Source organism: Sorex araneus, chromosome 2, assembly GCF_027595985.1.
Source record: "Sorex araneus isolate mSorAra2 chromosome 2, mSorAra2.pri, whole genome shotgun sequence".
NCBI classification, from domain to species: Eukaryota; Metazoa; Chordata; class Mammalia; order Eulipotyphla; family Soricidae; genus Sorex; species Sorex araneus.
Genome location: NC_073303.1, coordinates 233,552,962 through 233,575,021, shown reverse-complemented (window position 1 = coordinate 233,575,021; position 22,060 = coordinate 233,552,962). Strand labels below are relative to the sequence as shown.

The 22,060-nt window shown below is 52.5% G+C and overlaps 2 protein-coding genes across 2 annotated transcripts; one reads left to right on the top strand and one right to left on the bottom strand.

The window, feature by feature from the left end:
• Positions 1-5,904: 5,904 nt before the first annotated feature.
• LOC101558906 (deoxyribonuclease-2-alpha-like) lies at positions 5,905-8,505 on the bottom strand. Its single transcript, XM_055124606.1, is given in 9 exon segments — positions 5,905-5,930; positions 6,696-7,049; positions 7,164-7,361; positions 7,446-7,514; positions 7,517-7,612; positions 7,849-7,914; positions 8,006-8,119; positions 8,153-8,205; positions 8,339-8,505. Coding segments are annotated over 9 exon segments (1,143 nt in total).
• A 4,691-nt stretch (positions 8,506-13,196) lies between these two features.
• LOC101559170 (deoxyribonuclease-2-alpha-like) lies at positions 13,197-14,943 on the top strand. The gene is made up of 6 exons (XM_004616796.2): positions 13,197-13,291; positions 13,423-13,642; positions 13,735-13,816; positions 14,006-14,173; positions 14,258-14,455; positions 14,570-14,943. Exons 1-6 carry the CDS (start codon positions 13,197-13,199, stop codon positions 14,941-14,943), a joined length of 1,137 nt encoding a protein of 378 aa, XP_004616853.2.
• Positions 14,944-22,060: the final 7,117 nt, after the last annotated feature.

The following is a 22,060-nucleotide window of genomic DNA, read 5'->3' as shown; positions in this document are numbered from 1 at the left end:
CTTGGGGGACCATATGGGATGCCGGGGATCGAACCCGGGTCGGCCGCGTGCAAGGCAAATGCCCTACCCGCTGTGCTATCGCTCCAGCCCCTATATTCCTTTTTAAAAAATTTTTTAAATTTTATTGAATCACCATGAGATAGTTACAAGCTTTCATGTTTGGGTTACAATCTTACAATGATCAAACACCTATCCCTCCACCAGTGCACATTACCCACCACCAATATCCCGGATATACCCCCCTTTCCCACCTTCCCCCTGCCTCTGTGGCAGACAATATTCCCCATACTCTCTCTCTACTTTTGGCATTATAACTTGAAACACAGACACTGAGAAGGTCATCATGTTTGGTCTATTATCTACTTTCAGTATGCATCTCCCATCCCAACTGGTTTCTCCAGCCATCATTTTCTTAGTGATCCCTTCTCTATTCCATATGCCTTCTCACCTCTGCTTATGAAGTAGTATTCTTGCTGGGGCAATCCCCCTGGCCCTTGTATCTACTGTCCTTGGGTGTCAGCCTCATGTGATGTTATTTTATACTCCACAAATGAGTGCAGTCCCTCTATGTCTGTCCCTCTCTTTCTGACTCATTTCACTTAGCATGATACTCTCCATGTTTATCCATTTATAAACAAATTTCATTACTTCATCTCTCCTAACAGATGCATAGTATTCCATTGTGTAGATGTACCAAAGTTTCTTTAACCGCCTTTCCAGCCCCGCGCGAGATCGACCCCGGAGGCAACTGAACCACTTTGGACACGAGCGGCGCCCCCAAAATGCCTCCAAACTGTGTGCTCGGAGCTTCTGGCCCAGGCGCTGCCAGCGAGTGATGCAATTACCAAAAGAATTTTCCCTGGACTTCATATAGAAATCCGAGCTATCGAGCGCGGCAATCAAGAGACCTAATATCTCTTGATTGTCAGCAACGTGTAAATGTTCCTTTTTGGCAGGGCTTACCGTGGGGGGAAACTCCAAACAATAGTACTGAGTTTTTTGTTGAAGGGTAAAAGATTGTAGAGATAGAATTTTAGGCAGAATTTTTCCTGGACTTTATATTGAAACCCAAAACCGCGCGGCCGCGGCAGCCTAATGTCATCTAATCATCAGCAATATGAAATGGTTCCTTTGTAATGAGTTGGACTTTGGGGGGACCATAATAGGGTTAAAGTTTGTAGCGACGTGTAATTTCTGGCTGTACTTTCCCTGGACTTTATACAGAAATTCAAAGCCGCGAGGCCGCTGCCATGGCCGCGCAACCTATTGTCATTTAATCATCACCAATATGAAATGGTTCCTTTTTAACGGGTCGGACTTTGGTGGGAAATCCTAACAAGAATAGTAAATCTTGAGCTGAAATATTGAAGGCTACCAAAGTGGTAGCCATCTCTATAGACTGAACTAAGCCATATCCCCATGCCGGCTGAGAAGAAATATCCTTCTTTCTCGGGAAGAAACGCGGCGTGGCGTTAATCATAGTATGATGTCCATTAAGCTGACACGGACCTGGTGGCGTGGGAATGGGATACAAGGGAATAAATTATTATGTACTTGGAACAGCGGGACGCTGGTGGAATCTCGAGCCGGGGCCGATACCAGCGTATTACTTTTGGTTCCAGAAACTGCTTGCAGACATTCTACCAGACTATCAACTAAGCCAGAGCCCCACGCCGGCTGATGACGGGAAATAACCATCTTTTTTGGTTTGTTTTCCCTTTGTCAGGCAGCGTGGTGATTACTAAACAGGCGTGATCTTGGTGGCGCAGGACGAGGGGGGAAAAAAATAGAAAAGTTATGTAACAAACAGCGGGACTTAATATCTCTGCATTCTCAGCAATGGAGAGCCATCAAATGCTTCCTTGACAGTGGGACTGTCTTCTCTTTTTTTGGGGGAAACCCTAGCAACAATAGTGAGTTATGTGTTGAAACATGGACTGTAACCAAGATAAAGCGTAAACGAAGTGAAACTTATCACTTACAAGGGCGGGGACTGGGGGGGCGGGAGGGGGCGGGAGGTATAATGGGGTGGTTGGTGATGGAATATGGGCACGGGTGAAGGGAAGGGTGTTTGAGTATTGTATAACTGACATAATCCTGAGAACTATGTAACCCTCCACATGGTGATTCAATAAAATTTAAATTAAACAAAAAATTTCTTTAACCAGTCATCTGTTTTAGGGCATTCGGGTTGTTTCCATATTTTGGCTATTGTGAACAGTGCTGCAATGAATATATAGGTACAGATGTCATTTCGGCTGTGCTTTTTTGCATCCTTGAAATATATTCCCAGAAGTGGTATTGCGGGATCATATGGAAGCTCAATTTCTAGTTTTTTTGAAGGACTGTCCATATTGTTTTCCAGAAAGGCTGGAAACCAGTCAGCATTCCCACCAACAGTGAAGGAGCATCCCTTTTTCCCCACATCCACACCAGCACTAGTTGCTTTTGTTCTTTAGAATGTGTGCCAGTCTCTAGTGTGAGATGATATCTCATTGTAGTTTTGATTTGAATCTCCCTGATGACTAGTGATGTGGAGCATTTTTTCATGTGCCTTTTGCCCATTTATATTTCTTTTTTGAGCAAACTTCTGTTCATTTCTTCTCCCCATTTTTGATGGAGTTGGAGTTTTTTTTCTTATACAGTTCTACTAGTGTCTTGTATATCCTTGATATTAATCCCTTTTCAGATGGGTATTGGGTAAATATTCTTTCCCATTCTGTGGGCTCTTTCTGTATTTTGGTCACTGTTTCTCTTGAAGTGCAGAAGCTTCTTAGTTTGATGTAGTCCCACTTGTTTATGTTTGCTTCCACTTGCATGGTCAGTGCTGTTTCATTCTTTAAGATGCTTTTAGCTTCAATGTCATGGAGAGTTCTGCCTACATTTTCTTCTGTGAACCTTATAGATTCTTGTCTGATATTGAGATCTTTAATCCACTTTGATCCGACTTTTGTGCCTGGCATTAGACAGAGGTCAGAGTTCATTTTTTTGCAGGTAGCTATGCAGTTTTCCCAGCACCACTTATTAAAGAGGATTTCCTTGTCCTACTTTGCATTTCTCGCTCCTTTGTCAAAGATTAAGTGGCCATATATTTGGGGGTCTGTGACAGGATATTCAACTCTGTTCCATTGGTCTGCAGGTCTGTTTTTATCCCAATACCATGCTCTTTTAATTACTACTGCTTTGTAGTAGAGTTTGAAGTTGGGGAAGGTGACACCACCCATCTTCTTTTTTCCAAGGATTGCTTTAGCTATTCGTGGGGGTTTATTATTCCATACAAATTTAAGAGTGTTTTGTCAATTTCTTTGAAAAATGTCATGGGTATCCTGATAGGGACTGCATTAAATTTGTATAGATGAGCACTCTTGGCAGAAGGGTCCGGACCCCTGCCTGCGATGCACACACCAGCCTTCAGCCCAGTGCGTCCTGTGCTGTGTACATATGCACAATATAAAGCACTCCCCATGCTCTGGGAGCATCCTGGGGCTCCCCATTCTCTCCCCAGCAAGACCAGCCATCCTTGGGGGGGACTCAGTTGTTCTTTTGGGAGGGCACAGCCTGCGATGCTCAGGGGTTACTCCTGGCTCTGCACTCAGGAATTTCTTCTGGCCATGCTCATAGGCCGTGCTCAAGGAACCACATGGGATGCTGGGAATAATAACCAGGGTCAGCCATATACAAGGCAAATGCCCTTCCCACTGTACTGTTGCTCTAGTTCCCCTTTCTGTTCTGAAGCCCTGCACCCCCCAGACAGATGGTCAATAGCACCATCTTCCAAATTCTTTTATGTCTAGCACTCAGAAGCAGCTACCCTGCTCCCCCATCCTTTTTTGTTTTATTATTATTATTATTTTATTTTATTTTATTCTTATTTTAAAGGAATCCTAATATAGTTTTCTTTTCTTTGGTTTTGGATTTGGGGCCTCATCTGGCACTAATCAAGGCTTACTCCTGTTACTCCTGGCTCTGAACTCAGGAATTACTCCTGTCAGTTCTCAGGGAATTATATGGGACACCAAATATCAACCCAGGTGTACTATGTACTAGGTTGGCACCCTATCCACTACACTATCTCTCCAGTGCCACCCTGCTTCCAATTTCACAGATAAGCAGACTGAGTCACAACTGGTATGTAGAAGCTACCCACAGGTGTTAAGGCCAGCTGCCCTGACAGGGCTCCCAGACCTCAAAAGCAGTTAGAAGGCCTTCCAGAGCGCAGGCAGCTGGGCACACAGGATGACCCCACCCTGGTGCTCTTCCTCAAGGTTCCGATTCATGTCACCCACACAGGCCCAGGGTCCTTTGGGGGCCACACACTACGTGGAGTGGTTTTCTGTGGCACTGAAGCTGGGCCTCGTGGGGCCAGGGGAGGTGGTCTGGGTCCTGATTGGGTGAGAGAAGCTACAAAGGCGGAGCCAGAGGGTGTGATGGGGCGTTATGGGTGTGGTCAGCTTGAGGTTGGGGTTGAGTGAGAAATCGGAGAAAGAAAAAGGAAGGCGGGAGGCAGGTGGGACCTAGAAATTGAGGATTCCTGGAAAGAAAGTTCCAGACTTGCATCTGGGCTTGCAACGATGCTAAGCCCTACAGGGCAGGGCATGGGGTGGCCAGAGGCTGAGTCGGCTACGGCACACATTAGCTGGGAGAGCCCAGGAGCTGTGTGTGCCGCATGCAGCCGGCTCCGACGCCCCAGTGCTCCTCCGCAGCCCTCTCAGACAGGTACCACCACGTGATCTCTTATAACAAAGGACAACACCACGGAGGAGGAGCCCGTGGAGATTCGCCAGTTCTTCTCCTGCTCCTCAAACTTGGTGGTTGCAGGGAGGTCTCAGAACAGCCTAAAATGAGCCTGGATCTTGCAAGGAGAGCTCAGGACCCCGAACAGCAATGAGTAGCCCGCAGTGCTGGTTGGCTGAGCAGGACCACCGAAGGCCAGCATCAGTGTGACACAGCGGGCGGGATCTGGCCTGAACCCGTCCTTGAGGGTCTGGGGCTAGAAATGGGCGGGGCGTCAAGGACTGGGTGGGACTGAGCTGAGAGCAGTGGGCTACTAGTGGGGAGCCTGGCAGCAAGGATGGTTTGGAGCGGGGTTTCGGCAGGTCCAGCAACTGGAAAGCCGATTCCAAAGGCTAAAGCAGGACGGGGGGCCCAAGCTCAGAGTCCACCGTGACCCACTCTACCGGACAGGTCAGCAGCAGCATGGAGCAGCTGTCACAGCACAAACCCAAGACCCCCGAGCAGAAGCCGGGTGCCAAGGGCCCAGGGGACAAGGGGGCCAGCCAGTGGGAGTGCCTGGGGGTCATGACCCTGCGCTAGAAGACCTGGAGAGGGGCTCCCCAGAGGTGAGCAGGCACTGGGCAGTGTGGGGGGCGGGGCCAACAGGGGCGTGTCTGCTCTTACCACACCCACAAACAAAAATAATGTGTGAGAAGTTGAAATGAGGGAAATCACTGGGAAGGCAATTTCCATTTCTGCCCGATTAGATTTAACAGGAGAGGACATGCTGCTGCTGAATGGCGCCCCCAGGACGCCCTTGTCCTGCAAGGAGAAGGAGTCTACCGGGGGCATGGATGCCTGCACCCTATCCCGTGCGACCACCCTCAGCGGCCAGACCTTGTACGGGACCGCAGCTGCCGTGACATTAGAGCGTGCAGACAGAGAAAGGTCCGAGAGGCCCAAGGGGGGCCATGGCCAAGGCCGCGCTGAGCCACGTGCAGGAGTATGAGAGGTGTTGGCGCAGCAGCTCTGGCAAGGCGGCTCTGCCCTCAGTGCCCATCGTGGTGAGTTGTACGGGCCTGCAGTGGTGGACCAGTGAAGCCCGGGCCCAAGGCTAAGGCCCCTCAGCTCCCCCAGTGTAGACTCCAAGGATCCCAGGAATTTGCCGCCCTAATGTGCCCTGCACCAAGGTCAGGTGGGGCCATGAGCGTTGGATACTGGAGGTGAAACAGAGACACTGAGCAGGACTTGCTTCAACCTGCCTCCCCCAAACTGTCCCCGACCCCTAGGCTCTACCCATAAATCCCACCAAGAATACACCCTGTGGTAGCGGCTCACAAGCCCTACGAGTTTCCCTCCCTGTCCAGGCCAGCAAGCCGGAAGCGGGCTTGACCTCTCGATGTCCTGCTGAAGCCGTGCACCAGCGGCAGGGCTGGCTAAAAAAGGGGTGCCCTGCCCCACACCCCAGGCCCTAGCCTGGAGGGGCCTATGTTGTACAGCCCACAAAGTGTCATTGTGCTCTCTGAGCTTCCCTGGGAACCCCCTTCTACCCGACCTTGCCAGGCCGGCCTTCTCACACACTGCACCTGGAAGTGTTAGAAGTCCTGGTCACTCCAGGGCCAGACTCTTCCCTCTGCACTGCCTTTGGGTCTCACTGCCAGACCGCTGGGATCGCCAACGCCCTCTTCTGGAGGATCATGGCCCACCCACCCTTTCCTGCTCCTGCCTGGGCATGGCTCCGGCCAGTCCCAGTCCCTTCTCTTTGCACCCTCTTTGGGGATCTACAGAGAAGTGGCCCCTGGGCTTCCTTGGGAACTAGAGTGCAGTTTAGAGCCCCAGTGCCCACCCCAAAAAGGTGAATGGTTGCATCTTCCACACTCTTTATTCCCCAGGAATCTGAGGAAGCCTCCCAGCTTCCCATTTCCCAGGCAGGTATATTGAGACACCGCAGGCACTCAGAGCCCAGTGTTTGGATTCTCCACCAGGTCTGGAGAGACGGTCTCGTGTGGGGTGTGGGCAGGGTTGGTACCTGGCCACCAGAGACTTGAAGGCATTCCAGAGATTGGGCATCTGAGTGCACAGCACACCCCCACTTCGGAGGTACCCCCCGTAGTTCCGGTTCAGGTCAGTCACACAGGTCCAGGGCTTGTCCTGGGCAAAACACCACTTGGAGTGGTCTTTGGTGGAGCTGTAGGTTGGTCCATGGGGAAAACTGATCTGGGTGACATCAAACACATGGTACAGGCTGGAACAGTCTGAGGGCATGACCCGCCGGCACCAGAACTGCACCTTCAGTTCGCTGCTGAGAGCTGCTGCCAGCCAGCCCGCATACAGATCTGCAAAGGAAGGAAGGAGGACACAGGCAGGTCAGCAGCACCCACCCCGTGGACCTGGGCACACAGACACCCCTCCTATCATCATGGCCCCCAACTCTCAAACTTGGGGCTCACCAGCTTCGAACTTTGCATACTTGGTGAAACTCCGGAAGGTGGTGCCTGCCCTGGATGTGAGGGTCACACTTCTGTTCCACGGGGGCTGAGGCACGTGCTTGTCCTGAATCACCTCTGCCAGCTCAGGCAGCTGCTGTCCGAAGTTTCCGTCCAACTTACTGTCATACACCAGGGGGTAGGTGTAGGTGAGCTGTTTGCCTGGGGTTAGGCAGCAGAAAATGAGGACAGCACCATAGACTGTGGCCCTTGGAAATCAGGGACTCCCGACTCCCCTTTTAGCACTCACCAATGTTTCGGACTGGGCCAGAGGAAAGGACACGCACAGCAGCGTCTGCCCGTATGGGAGCGCATTGGGGGCCAGTGGTGTGCGTGAGTTCGGGCAGGTGGAGGGAACCTGGGCACACTGTGAATCAGCCAGAAACCTTCAACTTGGTCCAGGAGCACCAGCCCTAAAGCAGAGGCGGGGATCAGGGCCTGCAGCAGGAACCCCTGGGTGGGCAGCTGGGTGCAGGGAAGGGCAGGAACTCAACAGGAGGATGCAGAAATCCAGGTCTCGCCTCCCTGCCCGCCCAGGTGAAAGGTTAGCAGACAAAACATTTTGCACAACTAATCAATCCCAGCTTGTGGTCCTGCCTCACCCATGGCATGTCCTCGAGTCACGGGGGGGGGGGGGAGGGGGCCTCACAGAGCAGGGTGTTTGGGGGCTGGTCATTGTAGAGCAGGAAGGCGAGCTGCAGGGGGTGAGGGCGGTGCACAGTTCAGGCTTCTTCCAGCCCACCACCTACCACAGCGCCCCTGCAACAGCAGCCCTGTACCGCGTCACCTGGTTGGCTTTTGTCCATAGAGTGGTCTCAGGCTGAGGCCCAGGGCCCCCTGTGTGCTGTCAATGGGGCCCACGCCATCCTGCCAGCTGCCTGTGTTGGCATCCAAGTACTTGTGCCGAAGACCGTTGGGCACTTCAGAATCATCCGTGCAGTCCAAAGGTGCACCGGGCTCCCCAGGGTCATTCTGACAGTTGACAGGGAGCTTGTAGATGACAAACCTGGAGTTTGGGGAAAGCACAGAGGCACAGGAGTGAGAATGACAGTCGCCCTGTCTAGGAAGCCCCATTTGTTTTGCCCAGAAATACAGCGGTGTCCTGCCATCCTTAGTGTGACGGGCACCGATGTACTCACCAGTCCACTGGCCAGCCCGAGTCCCCGATGCAGGTCAGGGTCCCTGCAGGGACCCACAGCAGTGCGGCCAGCAGCAGCAGAATCAGTGAGGCTGTGGGACTGGGCTGGGTCCCAGGACTAAGGGACACAGTTTCACGAGCCCGAACTGGCTTCTTCTCCAAAGTCATTTCCTTCCCCTTGCCGCTTGCGTGGGAACCCCGATATGAAGATGTTCAGAGTGTGGAGACTCGAGAGGAGAAGCAGATCTCTGAAGTAAATTGTGGACCCTCATGCACTTGATTTGGCTTTGACCATGACTCCCATGACCAATCTCTAGTGACAGAGATCACCGCCCCCTTGCTCTGGGACAACAAGGATCACCTCTTTTGGAGCTTCCACCTTTTGATTGGAGTCATTCCAAATCTTATTTCTCAGAACTGTGCTTTTTCGAGGATTTTGAGGTCAGATGCAAATTTGGGTTTTCTCCTTTGCTGTTTCATCAAACAGCCTTCGGTTCATTCCAAGTGACCTTTACTCTTGTTGGGGTTTGCAAACACCTGATCCTCCCCCTGTTCATTCTGCACATCTTTCTGGCTGCCCTTGTATCTTTGGCTCCTGGCAGTATGAGGGGCATTGAGTCTGGCCTAAAGGTCTGAAATCCATGGGTTAAAGCGGTAGACTTGTGACCATGTACCTGATTGGGGTGAGAAGTGAGGGGTGAAGAGGATGAGGGTGACATGTCTGCAGGGCTGTAGGGATGTCTCGGAGATTCAGATGATGAGGGCATAAAGGTGTTCCTAATCCTCATATATTCTTTTTTTTTCTTTTTGGGTCACACCTGGCGATGCACAGGGGTTACTCCTGGCTCTGCACTCAGGAATTACTCCTGAAGGTGGTCAGGGGACCATAAGGGATTGTGGGAATTGAACCTGGGTTGGCCGTGCACAAGGCAAATGCCCTATCCGCTGTGCTACTGCTCCAGCCCCAATCCCCATATATTCTTGTCTGGTTTTGGCCACACCTCAAAGTGCTCAGGGGTTATTCTTGACTCTGCATGCAGGAATCACTTTGAATGGGCTTTGGAACCATAGGGGATGCTGGGGATTGAACCCCGGCTGCCACTGTGCAAGGCAAGCACCCTACCTGCTGTACTCTTTCCAGCCCCTGATCCCCATAGATTCTGCAGGTACAATTTCCCCTCCTTTTCCAGCCAATGCTGAAGCTTTTCTAGAAGCGGGGCTGAGGGAAGGTGTGGGGATATGGGGCGGGGCCTGGCCAGGCCAGGTTTGGTTCACTTGGGCAGGGACAGCTGGATGAAGCCACAGAGACCTAGCTCAGGGCTCACTCCCAGGCAGTGGGTGAGAAATAGAGAAGCAAAGACAGCGCCATGACAGGCTCATAAAGAAGCCAGAAGAAGCTAGGCCCAGTTTTGGTCCCAGAATTTCTGGAATTGAGCACAGTTACCTGGAATTGAGTCATGATTTCCCCGAAGTGAGATAGCTATCTTGAGGTCAATCAGATGAGGTAGGGAAGCTCCACTCCCATAGAACCCTGGTGTAACTCTTTTATTTTATTTTGTTTTTTGGCCTTTTGAGTCACACCCGGAAACCCTCAGAGGTTACTTCTGATTGCACTCAGAAATGACTCCTGGCGGTGCTCAGGGGACCATACCAGGGATTGAACCCAGTTGACTGCATGCAAGGCAAACACCTGCTATACTGTACTATCACTCAGGTGCCCCAAAAGCCCTTATCTAACTCTTTTTTTTTTTTTTTTGCTTTTTGGATCGCACCCAGAGTTGCTCTGGGGTTACTCCTGACTCTGCACTCAGGAATTACTACTGGTAGATCTTGGAGACCATATGTAGGGATTGAACCCAGGTTGGCTGCATGCAAGGCAAATGCCCTACCTGCTGTAACCCTTATGTAAATCCAGCTTATAACCAAATATACTTAACTAAATATAAGTAGTGCAAAGCCCCTCCGACTTCGCCAAAGGGTGGTCCGTGGAAAGTCCCTATCATATAATGTTGTGGTATGAATGTCCCTCACTTTTGAGACTTGGGGCTGCTTGTTCCGAGATGGCTGCCACTGTGTCAATAAACTAGATAATGGTCCTAGTTTGAGTTAGCCAATAAAATACAGCGGGAAGGGCATTTGCCTTGTATATGGCTGAGCCTGGTTTGATTCCCAGCATCTCATATGGTCCCATAAGCACAGCTTATGAGCATGGCCAGAAGAAATTCTTGAGTGCAGAGCCAGGAGTAACCCCTGAGCCTCGCCCGGTGTGCCCCATCCCCCCCAAAAAAACCAACTGCATCCCCCCAGGGATGGCTGGTCTTGCAGAGGAGAAAATTCGGAGCCCCAGGACATTCCCAGAGCATGGGGAGCACTTTATATTGTGGATATGTACACAGCACAGTATGCACTGGTTTAAAAACTGGTTTGTGCGTTGCAGACTGGGTAGTGAGCCTGCTGTCAAGAGTGCTCACCCAGACCTACCCCTGTGAGCGTCCTGCCTGATGGTCCCAGCCTTAAGGAATCAGCTCCCCCCACGCCACCCCACACTGACCCTGACCCCCAGGACATCTGCACACCTTGTATGGTCTCACCTTGTATGGTCTCACGTGCAGCCTCACCAGCCAAACCACCTACTGGCTGCTCTTGTGTGCCCCAGGTGCTGGCCACACCCTGCCTCCACTTTCCAATCTGATCCAGAGTCTACCTATATCCCACCTGAGACTGTTCCAGACCCCACGCACCAACTCATCATCTCTCTAGACCCCAATATTAAACCGGACTGAGATCTCCCCAGAGGAATCACACGAAGACAAGTTGAGATGCAATAAGCAAAGGGTCTTTATTGGAGAGCTCAAACTAGGACCCTCATCTAGTTCATTGACACAGTGGCAGCCATCTCGGAACAAGCAGCCCCAAGTCTCAAAAGTGAGGGACATTCATACCACAACATTATATGACAGGGACTTTCCACGGACCACCCTTTGGCGAAGTTGGAGGGGCTTTGCACTACTTATATTTAGCTGATTGGTTATAAGTTGGATTTACATAAGGGTTACAGCAGGTAGGGCATTTGCCTTGCATGCAGCCAACCTGGGTTCAATCCCTACATATGGTCTCCAAGATCTACCAGTAGTAATTCCTGAGTGCAGAGTCAGGAGTAACCCCAGAGCAACTCTGGGTGCGATCCAAAAAGCAAAAAAAAAAAAAAAAAGAGTTAGATAAGGGCTTTTGGGGCACCTGAGTGATAGTACAGTATAGCAGGTGTTTGCCTTGCATGCAGTCAACTGGGTTCAATCCCTGGTATGGTCCCCTGAGCACCGCCAGGAGTCATTTCTGAGTGCAGTCAGAAGTAACCTCTGAGGGTTTCCGGGTGTGACTCAAAAGGCCAAAAAACAAAATAAAATAAAAGAGTTACACCAGGGTCCTATAGGGGTGGAGCTTCCCTACCTCATCTGATTGACCTCAAGATAGCTATCTCACTTCGGGGAAATCATGACTCAATTCCAGGTAACTGTGCTCAATTCCAGAAATTCTGGGACCAAAACTGGGCCTAGCTTCTTCTGGCTTCTTTATGAACCTGTCATGGCGCTGTCTTTGCTTCTCTATTTCTCACCCACTGCCTGGGAGTGAGCCCTGAGCCAGGGCTCTGCAGCTTCATCCAGCAGTCCCTGTCCAGGTGAATCAAACCCTTCTCGGCTGGCCCCGCCCTGTCTCCCCACACCTTCCCTCAGCCCCGCTTCTAGAAAAGCTTCAGCGTTGACCTGACTTTGTGCGTTTAGGGGGCTGGAAGAAGAGAGGAAATTGTACCTGCAGAATCTCTGGGGATAGGGAGTGGAAAGATAGTATAACAGGTAGGGTACTTGCCTTGCACAGTGGCAGCCGGGGTTCAATCCCCAGCATTCTTTATGGTTCCGAAGCCCATCCAAAGTGATTCCTGCATGCAGAGTCAAGAAAAACCCCTGAGCAATTCAACGTGGGCAAAACCAGACAAGAATATATGGGGATTGGGGCTGGAGCGATAGCACAGCGGGTAGGGCATTTGCCTTACACACGGCCGACCCAGGTTCTATTCCCAGCATTTAATAATGTCCCCTGACCACCTTCAGGAGTAATTCCTGTGTGCAAAGCCAGTGACCCAAAAAGAAAAGAAAAGAAAAAGAATATATGAGTATTAGGAACACCCTCGGACCCTCATCATCCGAACCTCTGAGATGTCCCCCTCTAGCCCTGCAGACATGTCACCCTCATCCTCTTCACCCCTCACTTCTCACACAGCTGCCTGTGTTGGCACAAGGTACAAGGTCACAAGTCTACTGCTTTAACCCATGGATTTCAGACCTTTAGGACAGACCTGCCAGTAGCCAAAGATACAAAAGCAGCCAGAAAGATGTGCAGAATGAACAGGGGGAGGATCAGGTGTTTGCGAACCCCAACAAGAATAAAGGTCACTTGGAATGAACCGAAGGCTGTTTGATGAAATAGCAAAGGGGTAAACCAAAATTTGCATCTGACCTCAAAATCCTCTAAAAAGTACAGTTCTGGGAAAGAGATAATTGGAATGACTCCAGTCAAAAGGTGGAAGCTCTGAAAGAGGTGATCCTTATTGGCCAGAGCAAGTGGGCGGTGATCCCTGATACTGGAGACTGGTCATGGGAGTCATGGTCGAAGCCAAGCCGAGTGTATGAGCAGGGTCCACAACATACTTTAAAGCTCTGCTTCTCCTCTGGAGCCTCCAAATTCTGAACATCCTTACATTGGGATTCCCACGCGGGGTCATGGGGACAGGAATGACTTTGGAGAAGGGGTCTGGGCGAGCTCGTGAACCTGAGTCCCACAGTGCTGGGACCCTGCCCAGTCCCATGGCTGCACTGAGTCTGCTGCTGCTGACTGCGGTGCTGTGGGTCCCTGCAGGGACCCTGACCTGCATCGGAGACTCGGGCCAGCCAGTGGACTGGTGAGTACATCGGTGCCCATCATACTCAGGACAGCTGGACACTGCTGCTTTCCTGGGTAAAACAAATGGGACTTCCCAGAAGGGCGACTGTCCTTCTCCCTCCTGTCCTCTGTGCTTTCCCCAAACTCTAGGTTTGTCATCTATAAGCTCCCTGCCAAGTGTAAGAGCGGCTCTGGGGAGCAGAGTGCACCTGTGGACTGCACTGATGATTCTGAAGTGCCCGACGGTCTTCGGTACAAGTACTTGGATGCCAACACAGGCAGCTGGCAGGATGGCGTGGGTCCCATTGACAGCACACTTGGGGCCCTGGGCCTCAGCCTGAGGCCACTCTATGGACAAAATACCAACCAGGTGACGTGGTACAGGGCTGCTGTTGCGGGGGCGCTGTGGTGGGTGGTGGGCTGGAAGAAGCCTGAACTGTGCACCGCCCTCACCCCCTGCAGCTCGCTTTCCTGCTCTACAATGACCAGCCCCCAAACACCCTGCTCAATGAGACCAGCTCTGCGGATCACGGACATGCTAAGGGTGAGGCCACACTACAAACCAGGGAAGACTGTTTCCTCAGAATGTTTCGTCTGCTAACCTTTCACCTGGACAGGCAGGGAGGCGAGGCCTGGATTTCTGCCTCCTCCTGTTGAGTTCCTGCTCTTCCCTGCACCCAGCTGACCGCCCAGGGGTTCCTGCTGCAGGCCCTGATCCCTACCTCTGCTTTAGGTCTGGTGCTCCTGGACCAAGATGGGGGTTTCTGGCTGATTCACAGTGTGCCCAGGTTCCCTCCACCTGCCCGAACTGACGCATTCAACTGGCCCCCCAATGCGCTCCCATACGGGCAGACGCTGCTGTGCGTGTCCTTTCCTCTGGCCCAGTCCGAAACATTGGTGAGTGCTAAAAGGGGCATCGGGAGTCCCTGATTTCCAAGGCCACAGTCTGTGGCGCTGTCCTCATTTTCTGCTGCCTAACCCTCAGGCAAACAGCTCACCTACACCTACCCCCTGGTGTATGACAGTAAGTTGGACGGAAACTTCGGACAGCAGCTGCCTGAGCTGGCAGAGGTGATTCAGGACAAACACGTGCCTCAGCCCCCATGGAACAGGAGTGTGACCCTCACATCCAGGGCAGGCACCACCTTCCGGAGTTTCACCAAGTATACAAAGTTCGAAGCTGGTGAGCCCCAAGTTTGAGAGTTGGGGGCCATGATGATAGGAGGGGTGTCTGTGTGCCCAGGTCCACGGGGTGGGTGCTGCTGACCTGCCTGTGTCCTCCTTCCTTCCTTTGCAGATCTGTATGCGGGCTGGCTGGCAGCAGCTCTCAGCAGCGAACTGAAGGTGCAGTTCTGGCGCCGGAAGGTCATGCCCTCAGACTGTTCCAGCCTGTACCATGTGTTTGATGTCACCCAGATCAGCTTTCCCGGTGGACCAACCTACAACTCCACCAAAGACCACTCCAAGTGGTGTGTCGCCTCTGACAAGCCCTGGACCTGTGTGACTGACCTGAACCGGAACTACGGGGGGTACCTCCGAAGTGGGGGTGTGCTGTGCGCTCAGATGCCCAATCTCTGGAATGCCTTCAAGTCTCTGGTGGCCAGGTACCAACCCTGCCCACACCCCACACGAGACCGTCTCTCCAGACCTGGTGGAGGATCCAAACAATGAGCTCTGAGTGCCTGCGGTGTCTCAATATACCTGCCTGGGAAATGGGAAGCTGGGAGGCTTCCTCAGATTCCTGGGGAATAAAGAGTGTGGAAGATGCAACCATTCACCTTTTTGGGGTGCGCACTGAGACTCTAAACTGCACTCTAGTTCCCAAGGAAGCCCAGGGGCCACTTCTCTGTAGGTGAGCCCCAAAGAGGGTGCAAAGAGAAGGGACTAGGACTGGCCGGAGCTATGCCCAGGCAGGAGCAGGAAAGGGTGGGTGGGCCATGATCCTCCAGAAGAGGGCGATGGCGATCCCAGCGGTCGGTCTGGCAGTGAGACCCAAAGGCAGTGCAGAGGGAAGAGTCTGGCCCTGGAATGACCAGGACTGGCCCTTCCAGGTGCAGTGTGTGAGAAGGCCAGCCTCTGTGCCCCCGGGGAGACTCCTTCTCCTTGCAGGACAAGGGTGGCCTGGGGGCACCATCTGGCAGCAGCATGTCCTCTCCGGTTAAATCCAATCAGGCCAGAAATGGAAATTGTCTTCCCAGCGATTTCCCTCATTTCAACTTCTCACCCATTATTTTTGTTTGTTGGTTGGTAAGAGCAGACACGCCCCTGTTGGCCCCGCCCCCACACCGCCCAGTGCCTGCTCACATCTGGGGAGCCCCCTCTCCAAGTCTTCTAGCGCAGGGTCATGACCCCCAGGCCCTCCCGTTTGCCGGCCACCTTGTCCCCTGGGCCCTTGGCACCCGGCTTCCGCTCGCCAGCGCTTGTCACGGGGGTCTTGGGTTTGTGCTGTGACAGCTGCTTCATGCTGCTTCAGACCTGTCCGGTAGAGTGGGTCGCGGTGGACTCTGAGCTTGGGCCCCCATCCTACCTTCAGCCTTTGGAATCGGCTTTCCAGCTGCTGGACCTGCCGAAACCCGCTCCAAACCGCCCAGGCGCCAGGCTCCACCCCAACCCACCTCCGCCAGGCAACCCACCGCTCTCAGCTCAGTCCCCACCCAGTCCTGACGCCCCGCCCATTTCTAGCCTCAAGCCCTCAGAACGGGTTCAGCCTTTTCCCGCCCCTGGGTCACACTGATGCTGGCCTTCGGTGGTCCTGCTCAGCCAACCAGCACTGTGGGCTACTTATCGCTGTCCGGGGTCCTGAGCTCTCCCCCGCCAGATCCAGGCTCATTTTAGGCTGTTCTGAGACCCCCATGCGACGACCAGTCTTGAGCAGCAGGAGGAGAACTGGCGAATCTCCACGGGCTCCTCCTCCGTGGTGTTGTCCTTGTTGTAAGAGATCACGTGGTGATACCTGTCCAAGCGGGCTGCGGAGGAGCACTGGGGCGTCGGAGCCGGCTGCATGCGGCACACACAGCTCCTGGGCTCTCCCAGCTAACGTGTCCCGTAGCCGACTCAGCCTCTGGTCAGCCCAAGCCCTGCCCTGTAGGGCTTGGCCTCGCTGCAAGCCCAGATGCAAGTCTGGAACTTTCTTTCCCGGACACCCTCAATTTCTAGGTCCCACCTGCCTCCGGCCTTCCTTTCCCTTTCTCGGTTTTTTCATTCAACCCCAGCCTCAAGCAGACCACGCCCATAACGCCCCATCACACCCTCTGGCTCCGCCCTTGTAGCTTCTCTCTCCCAATCAGGACCCAGACCACCTCGCCCGGCCTCACGAGGCCCAGCTTCAGTGTCACATATCACTCCACGTGGTGCGTGGCCCCCAAAGGACTCTGGACCTGTGTGGGTGACATGAATCGGAACCTTAGGAAGAGCACCTAAGTTGGGCATCCTGTGTGCCCAACTGCCGGCGCTCTTGAAGGCCTTCTAACTGCTTGTGAAGGCCTGGGAGCCCTGTCAGGGCAGCTGGCCTTGACACCTGTGGGCAGCTTCTCTATACTAGCTGTCACTCAGTCTGCTTAGCTGTGAAATGGATAGCAGGGTGGCACTGGAGAGGTAGTTTAGTGGTTAGGGTGCCCACCTAGCACTTGGTCCACTCGGATTCGATATTTGGTGTCCCATATAATTCCCTGAGAACTGACATGAGTAATTCATGAATTAAGAGCCAGGAGTAACAGGAGTCAGACTTGATTAGTGCCCGGTGAGGCCCAAATCAAAACCAAAGAAAAGAAAAACAATATCAAGATTCCTTAAAAAAAAAAAAAAAAGGATGGGGACATGGTAGCTGCCTCTGAGTGCTAGACATAAAAGGATTTGGAAGATGGTGCCGTTGACCCTCTGTTGGGGGTGCAGGGCCTCAGAACAGAAATGGGGGTCTGGAGCAACAGTACAGTGGGAAGGGCATTTGTCTTGTATATGGCTGAACCTGGTTTGATTGCCAGCATCCAATATGGTCCCCTGAGCACAGCCTACGAGCATGGCCAGAAGAAATTCCCGACTGTAGAGACAGGAGTAATACCTGAGCGTCGCGGTCTGTGTCCCCCAAAAGAACAACTGAGTCCCATGGGCCTGGAGTAATAGCACAGTGGGTAGGGCGTTTGCCTTGCACACAGCCGACCCGGGTTCGAGTCCCAGTGTCCCATATGGTCCCCTGAGCACCGCCAGGAGTAATTCCTGAGTGCAGAGCCAGGAGTAACCCCTATGCATTGCCGGGTGTGACCCAAAAAGAAAAAAAAAAAAAGAACAACTGAGTCCCCCCCCAAGGATGGCGGGTCTTGCTGGGAGGGATGGGGAACTCTAGGACGCTCCCAGAGCATGGGGAGCACTTTATATTGTGCATATGTACACAGCACAGGACGCACTGGGCCGAGGACTGGTGTGTGCATCGCAGGCAGGGGTCCAGACCCCGCTGTCGAGTGCTCACTCAGACCGTTCCCCTCGAGTGTCCTGCTGCTGGTCCCAGACTTGAGGAATCAGCTCCCCCACCCAACCCCCAGGTCTCCCACACCTTTATTGGTCTCCTCCCCAGTCAGACCTGCAGCCTCACCAGTGCCCCCACTACTGGCTGCTCCTGTGCATCCCGGGTGCTGACCATGCCCCGCCTCCCCTTTTCAATCTGATCCAGAATCCCCCTAAGTCCCACCTGAGGCTATTCCAGACCCCATGAACCAAGTCATTGTCTCTCCAGACCCCCATGTTACAACCGGGCCGAGGTCTCCCCAGAGGAATCACACGAAGACAAGTTGTGATGCAATAAGCAAAGGGTCTTTATTGGCTCTCAATGGAACTAACATCTCTGAATGCCGCAGCTATGTGTACCTGGGTCGAACAATCAACATGAGGAACAACTTGGTGCCAGAACTGCGCAGGAGGAAGAAAGCAGCGTGGAATGCCTTCAAGAGCGTCAAAGAAGTGGTTAAGAGAATGAAGAACCTCCGGCTCTGGGCACATCTTTTCGATTCCGCCATTCTTCCTGCACTAACATATGCTTCAGAGACCTGGGCCCTACGCAAACAGGACGAGAATGCTATTAGGGTATCCCAGAGAGGAATTGAAGGAGCTATGCTAGGAGTATCACATCTCACTCAAGTGAGAGAACGAATCCAGAGTTCCGACCTCCATCAATGGTCAAGAATCAGGGACGCTGTCTCATTTGCCAAGGCATCAAAAAATCAGATGGGCCGGTCATGTAATGCAATTCAGAGATGACCGCTGGACTAGAGCTGTTACCGAATGGATTCCATGGGACATCAGAAGACCGTGTGGCCACCCACCAATTAGATGGTCAGATTTCTTCATCAAATCCCTGAATGATTTGAGGCTCTTCCTGTTCCTGGAGCAAGCAAATATCATTGGGCTGCACTAGCACGTGACAGGGACAAATGGAGATGTTAATGGAGCCTGCTCGAGCAAATCGAAGATCAACGGGATGACAAGTGATACAAGTGAACTAGGACCCTCGTCTGGTTCATTGACACAGGGGCACCCTTCTCAGAACGAGTGGCCCGAAATCTCAAAAATGAGGGTCTTTTATACCATGACATTATATAACAGGGACTTTCCACGGACTACCCTTTGGCCACAATTGGTGGGGTTTTCCACTACTTGAATTTCTGCTTCTTCCTGTTGAGTTCCTGCCCTTCCCTGCACCCAGCTGCCCGCCTAGGGGTTCCTGCTGCAGGTCCTCATCCCCGCCTCTGCTTTAGGGCTGGTGCTCCTGGACCTAGTTGAAGGTTTCTGGCTCATTCACAGTGTGCCCAGGTTCCCTCCACCTGCCCGAACTCAAGCATACCGCTGGCCCTCCAACAGGTTCCCAAATGGACAGACGCTGCTGTGCATGTCCTTTCCTCCAGACCAGTTTCGAAACATTGGTGAGTGCCAACAGGGGCATCATGAGTCCTTGATTTCCAAGGGCCAGTCCATAGGTGCACTGGGATCCCCAGGTGTCGCGCGCCGCTTCGACCAGCGAAGAAACACGCAACTCGGAGATCCTTCTTGCCACGATTTATTCAGAGACCTTCCATTAATTGGGAAATAGGGTAAACGGGGAAAGAGAAGAAACGAGGAGGAACCGACTAGCTAGGCAGTTTCCCCCTTATATACCTCTCGCTGCTTGTTTACGCCCAAGTGTCTACAGCTGATAGGCTAGTTACACCTTGTGGGCGTGACAGGACATCCTGTTTCCTTTTTAGGAGTTGTTTTTGAAGCTCGGTGCAATTAACAAGAAACAGGTGTTGTTTATGAAGCCCGGTCCTGTGGAGACTCTCCACACTCAGGGCGGTTCTTACACTTGGCAGGGAGCTTTCAGAGGTCAAGCCATGAGTTTGGGGAAAGCACAGAGGCCTAGGAAGGAGAAGGACAGCCACACTTTCTGGGAAGCTTCCTATTTCTTTCTCTTTTTTTGAAACTAAGAGGTTTTATTATAGTTTGATTAAATAAATTTAAAGTAAATACAGAGGGACTGGAGTGATAGCACAGCAGGTAGGGTATTTGCCTCCCACACACAGCAGAGCCTGGCAAGCTACCCGTGATATAGTCGATATGCCAAAAATAGCAACACCAAGTCTCACAATGGAGACGTTACTGGTGCCTGCTGGAGCAAATCGATGAGCAATGGGATGACAGTGATACAGTGATACATTTCCATTATCAACTTATTTTTTATTGACTCACTGTGAGATACAGTCACAAAGCTTTCATGTTTGAGTTTCAGTCATACAATGATCAAACACCCATCCCTCCACCAGTGAGCCCTGTTCTCCACCACCAATGTCCCCAGTATCTCTCCCCACTTCCAACCTTCCCCTGCCTCCATGGCAGATAGTTTCCCCCATACTCTCTCTACTTTTGGGCATATGGTTTAGTTTCCCATTTCTTTCACCCAGGAACGCAGCAGCATCCAGCCCATCCTGATTGTGATGGGCACTGATTCACCAGTCCACTGGCTGACCCGAGTCCCCAATGCAGGTCAGGGTCCCTGCAGGGACCCACGGTAGTGGTAGTACGGCCGGCCAGCAGCAGCAGACTCAGTGCTGTGGTTCAGACCATCTGACCTTTACTCTTTTGGGGGCTCCCAGCACCTTATCTTTCCCCTGTTCATTCTGTTCCTCTTTCCGGCTGCCCTTGTGTCTTTTGCTCCAGCAGGATGAGGGGCTGTGAGTCTGGCCTAAAGGTCTGAAATCTATGGATCGAAGTCGTAGCCTTGGGACCTTGTACCTGATTGGGGTGAAAAGTGAGGGATTCGAGGAGAAGAAGACAGGTCTGCAGAGCTGGAGTGGGGGTGTCTCGGAGGTTCAGATGACGAGGGTATAAGGGTGTTCCTAATCCCACATATTTTTGTCTGGTTTTGGCCACACCTGGCAGTGTTCAGGGGTTATTTTTTACTCTGTACACAGGAATCAACCCGACGGGCTCCGTACCATAGGGGATGCTGGGGATTGAACCCAGGCTGGCACGGTGCAAGGCAAACAACCTATTGTACTATCTTTCCAGCCCCTGATCCCCATAGATTCTGCAGGTACAATTTTCTCTCCTCTTCCAGCCCCCTCAATGCACAAAATCTCGCCAACGCTGAAGCTTTTCTGGAAGCAACATTATGACAGAACCCAAAGGCATTCACAGCAGATTGCAGATCCCAGTGGTCATGGGGTGTGGCCCTTCCAGGTCTGGATCCACGTAGCTTCCGCCCACGGGGCAGAGGGCTGGGAAAGGTCCCGAGCTGGGACCCGATTGGCCCGGAGACCAGCAAGCTGCAGAGGATTGGCCAGATGAGGGGGCAGGACGCACAGGAGCGTGGTCTTGTTTGGGGGAGTGGCTGAGTGAGACTATATAGGCAGGCACGTAGGGGTGGGACCTAGAACGTTGAGGACAAGGACGAAAAAACGGAGGAGCCTGACAAGGGCCTTCAATTCCCTCCTGTTCTGTGTTTCAATCCCGGTAGTCTGTGGGCAGGTCTGGGGTGGGGGGCGAGATTAGACAGAGATGAAGGTTTATGTAAGGGGCTGGGGTAGCAGAGAAGAGGGCCGAAGCCTAGGGACGGGGCCCAGGGTCACGGGGCAGGGCCGGGGAAGGGCGTGGGGAGTGGGGCGGGGCCAGGACGGGCTGGGTGTGGGTCACCTGGGCAGGGACTGCTGGATGAAGCCACAGAGCCCTGACCCAGGGATTACTCCCTGGCAGTGGGTGAGAAATAGAGAAGCAAAAGCAGCGCCATGACAGGCTCATAAAGAAGTCAAAAGAAGCTAGGTCTAGGTTTCGGTCCCAGAATTCCTGGAATTTAGCACAGTTACCTGGAATCGAGTCATGATTGCCCCTAAGTGAGATATCCTATCTTGAGGTCAGCTAAGGGACTAAGGGTTACCAATAAGATGAGGGAAGCTCCACTCCCATAGAACCCTGGTGTAACTCCTTTTTTCCTTTTTTTTTTTTTCTTTTTGGGTCATACCTGCAGATGCTCAGGGTATACTCTGGCTCTGCGCTCAGAAATGACTCGTGGCTGTGCTAAGGGGACCATATGGGATGCCAGGGACTGAACCCAGGTTGGCTGTATGCAAGGCAAACGCCCTCTCTACTGTGCTATCATGTGGGCCCCAAAAAATCTTATGTAACATTTTTTTTGGATTTTGGATCACACCCAGCTATGCTCAGCAGTTACTCCTGACTTTCCACTCAGGAATTACTCCTGGTGGTGCTTGGGGACCATATGGGATGCCAGGGATTGAACCCACGTTGGCTGCATGCAAGGTAAATGCCC

Excerpts from the sequence above, each read along its gene's own strand:
- LOC101559170 (XM_004616796.2), top strand. The coding sequence starts at position 13,197 with ATGGCTGCACTGAGTCTGCTGCTGCTGACTGCGGTGCTGTGGGTCCCT. Across the intron at positions 13,643-13,734 it reads ATGGACAAAATACCAACCAG|CTCGCTTTCCTGCTCTACAA; the intron begins GTGACGTGGTAC and ends CACCCCCTGCAG. Across the intron at positions 14,456-14,569 it reads GTATACAAAGTTCGAAGCTG|ATCTGTATGCGGGCTGGCTG; the intron begins GTGAGCCCCAAG and ends CTTCCTTTGCAG.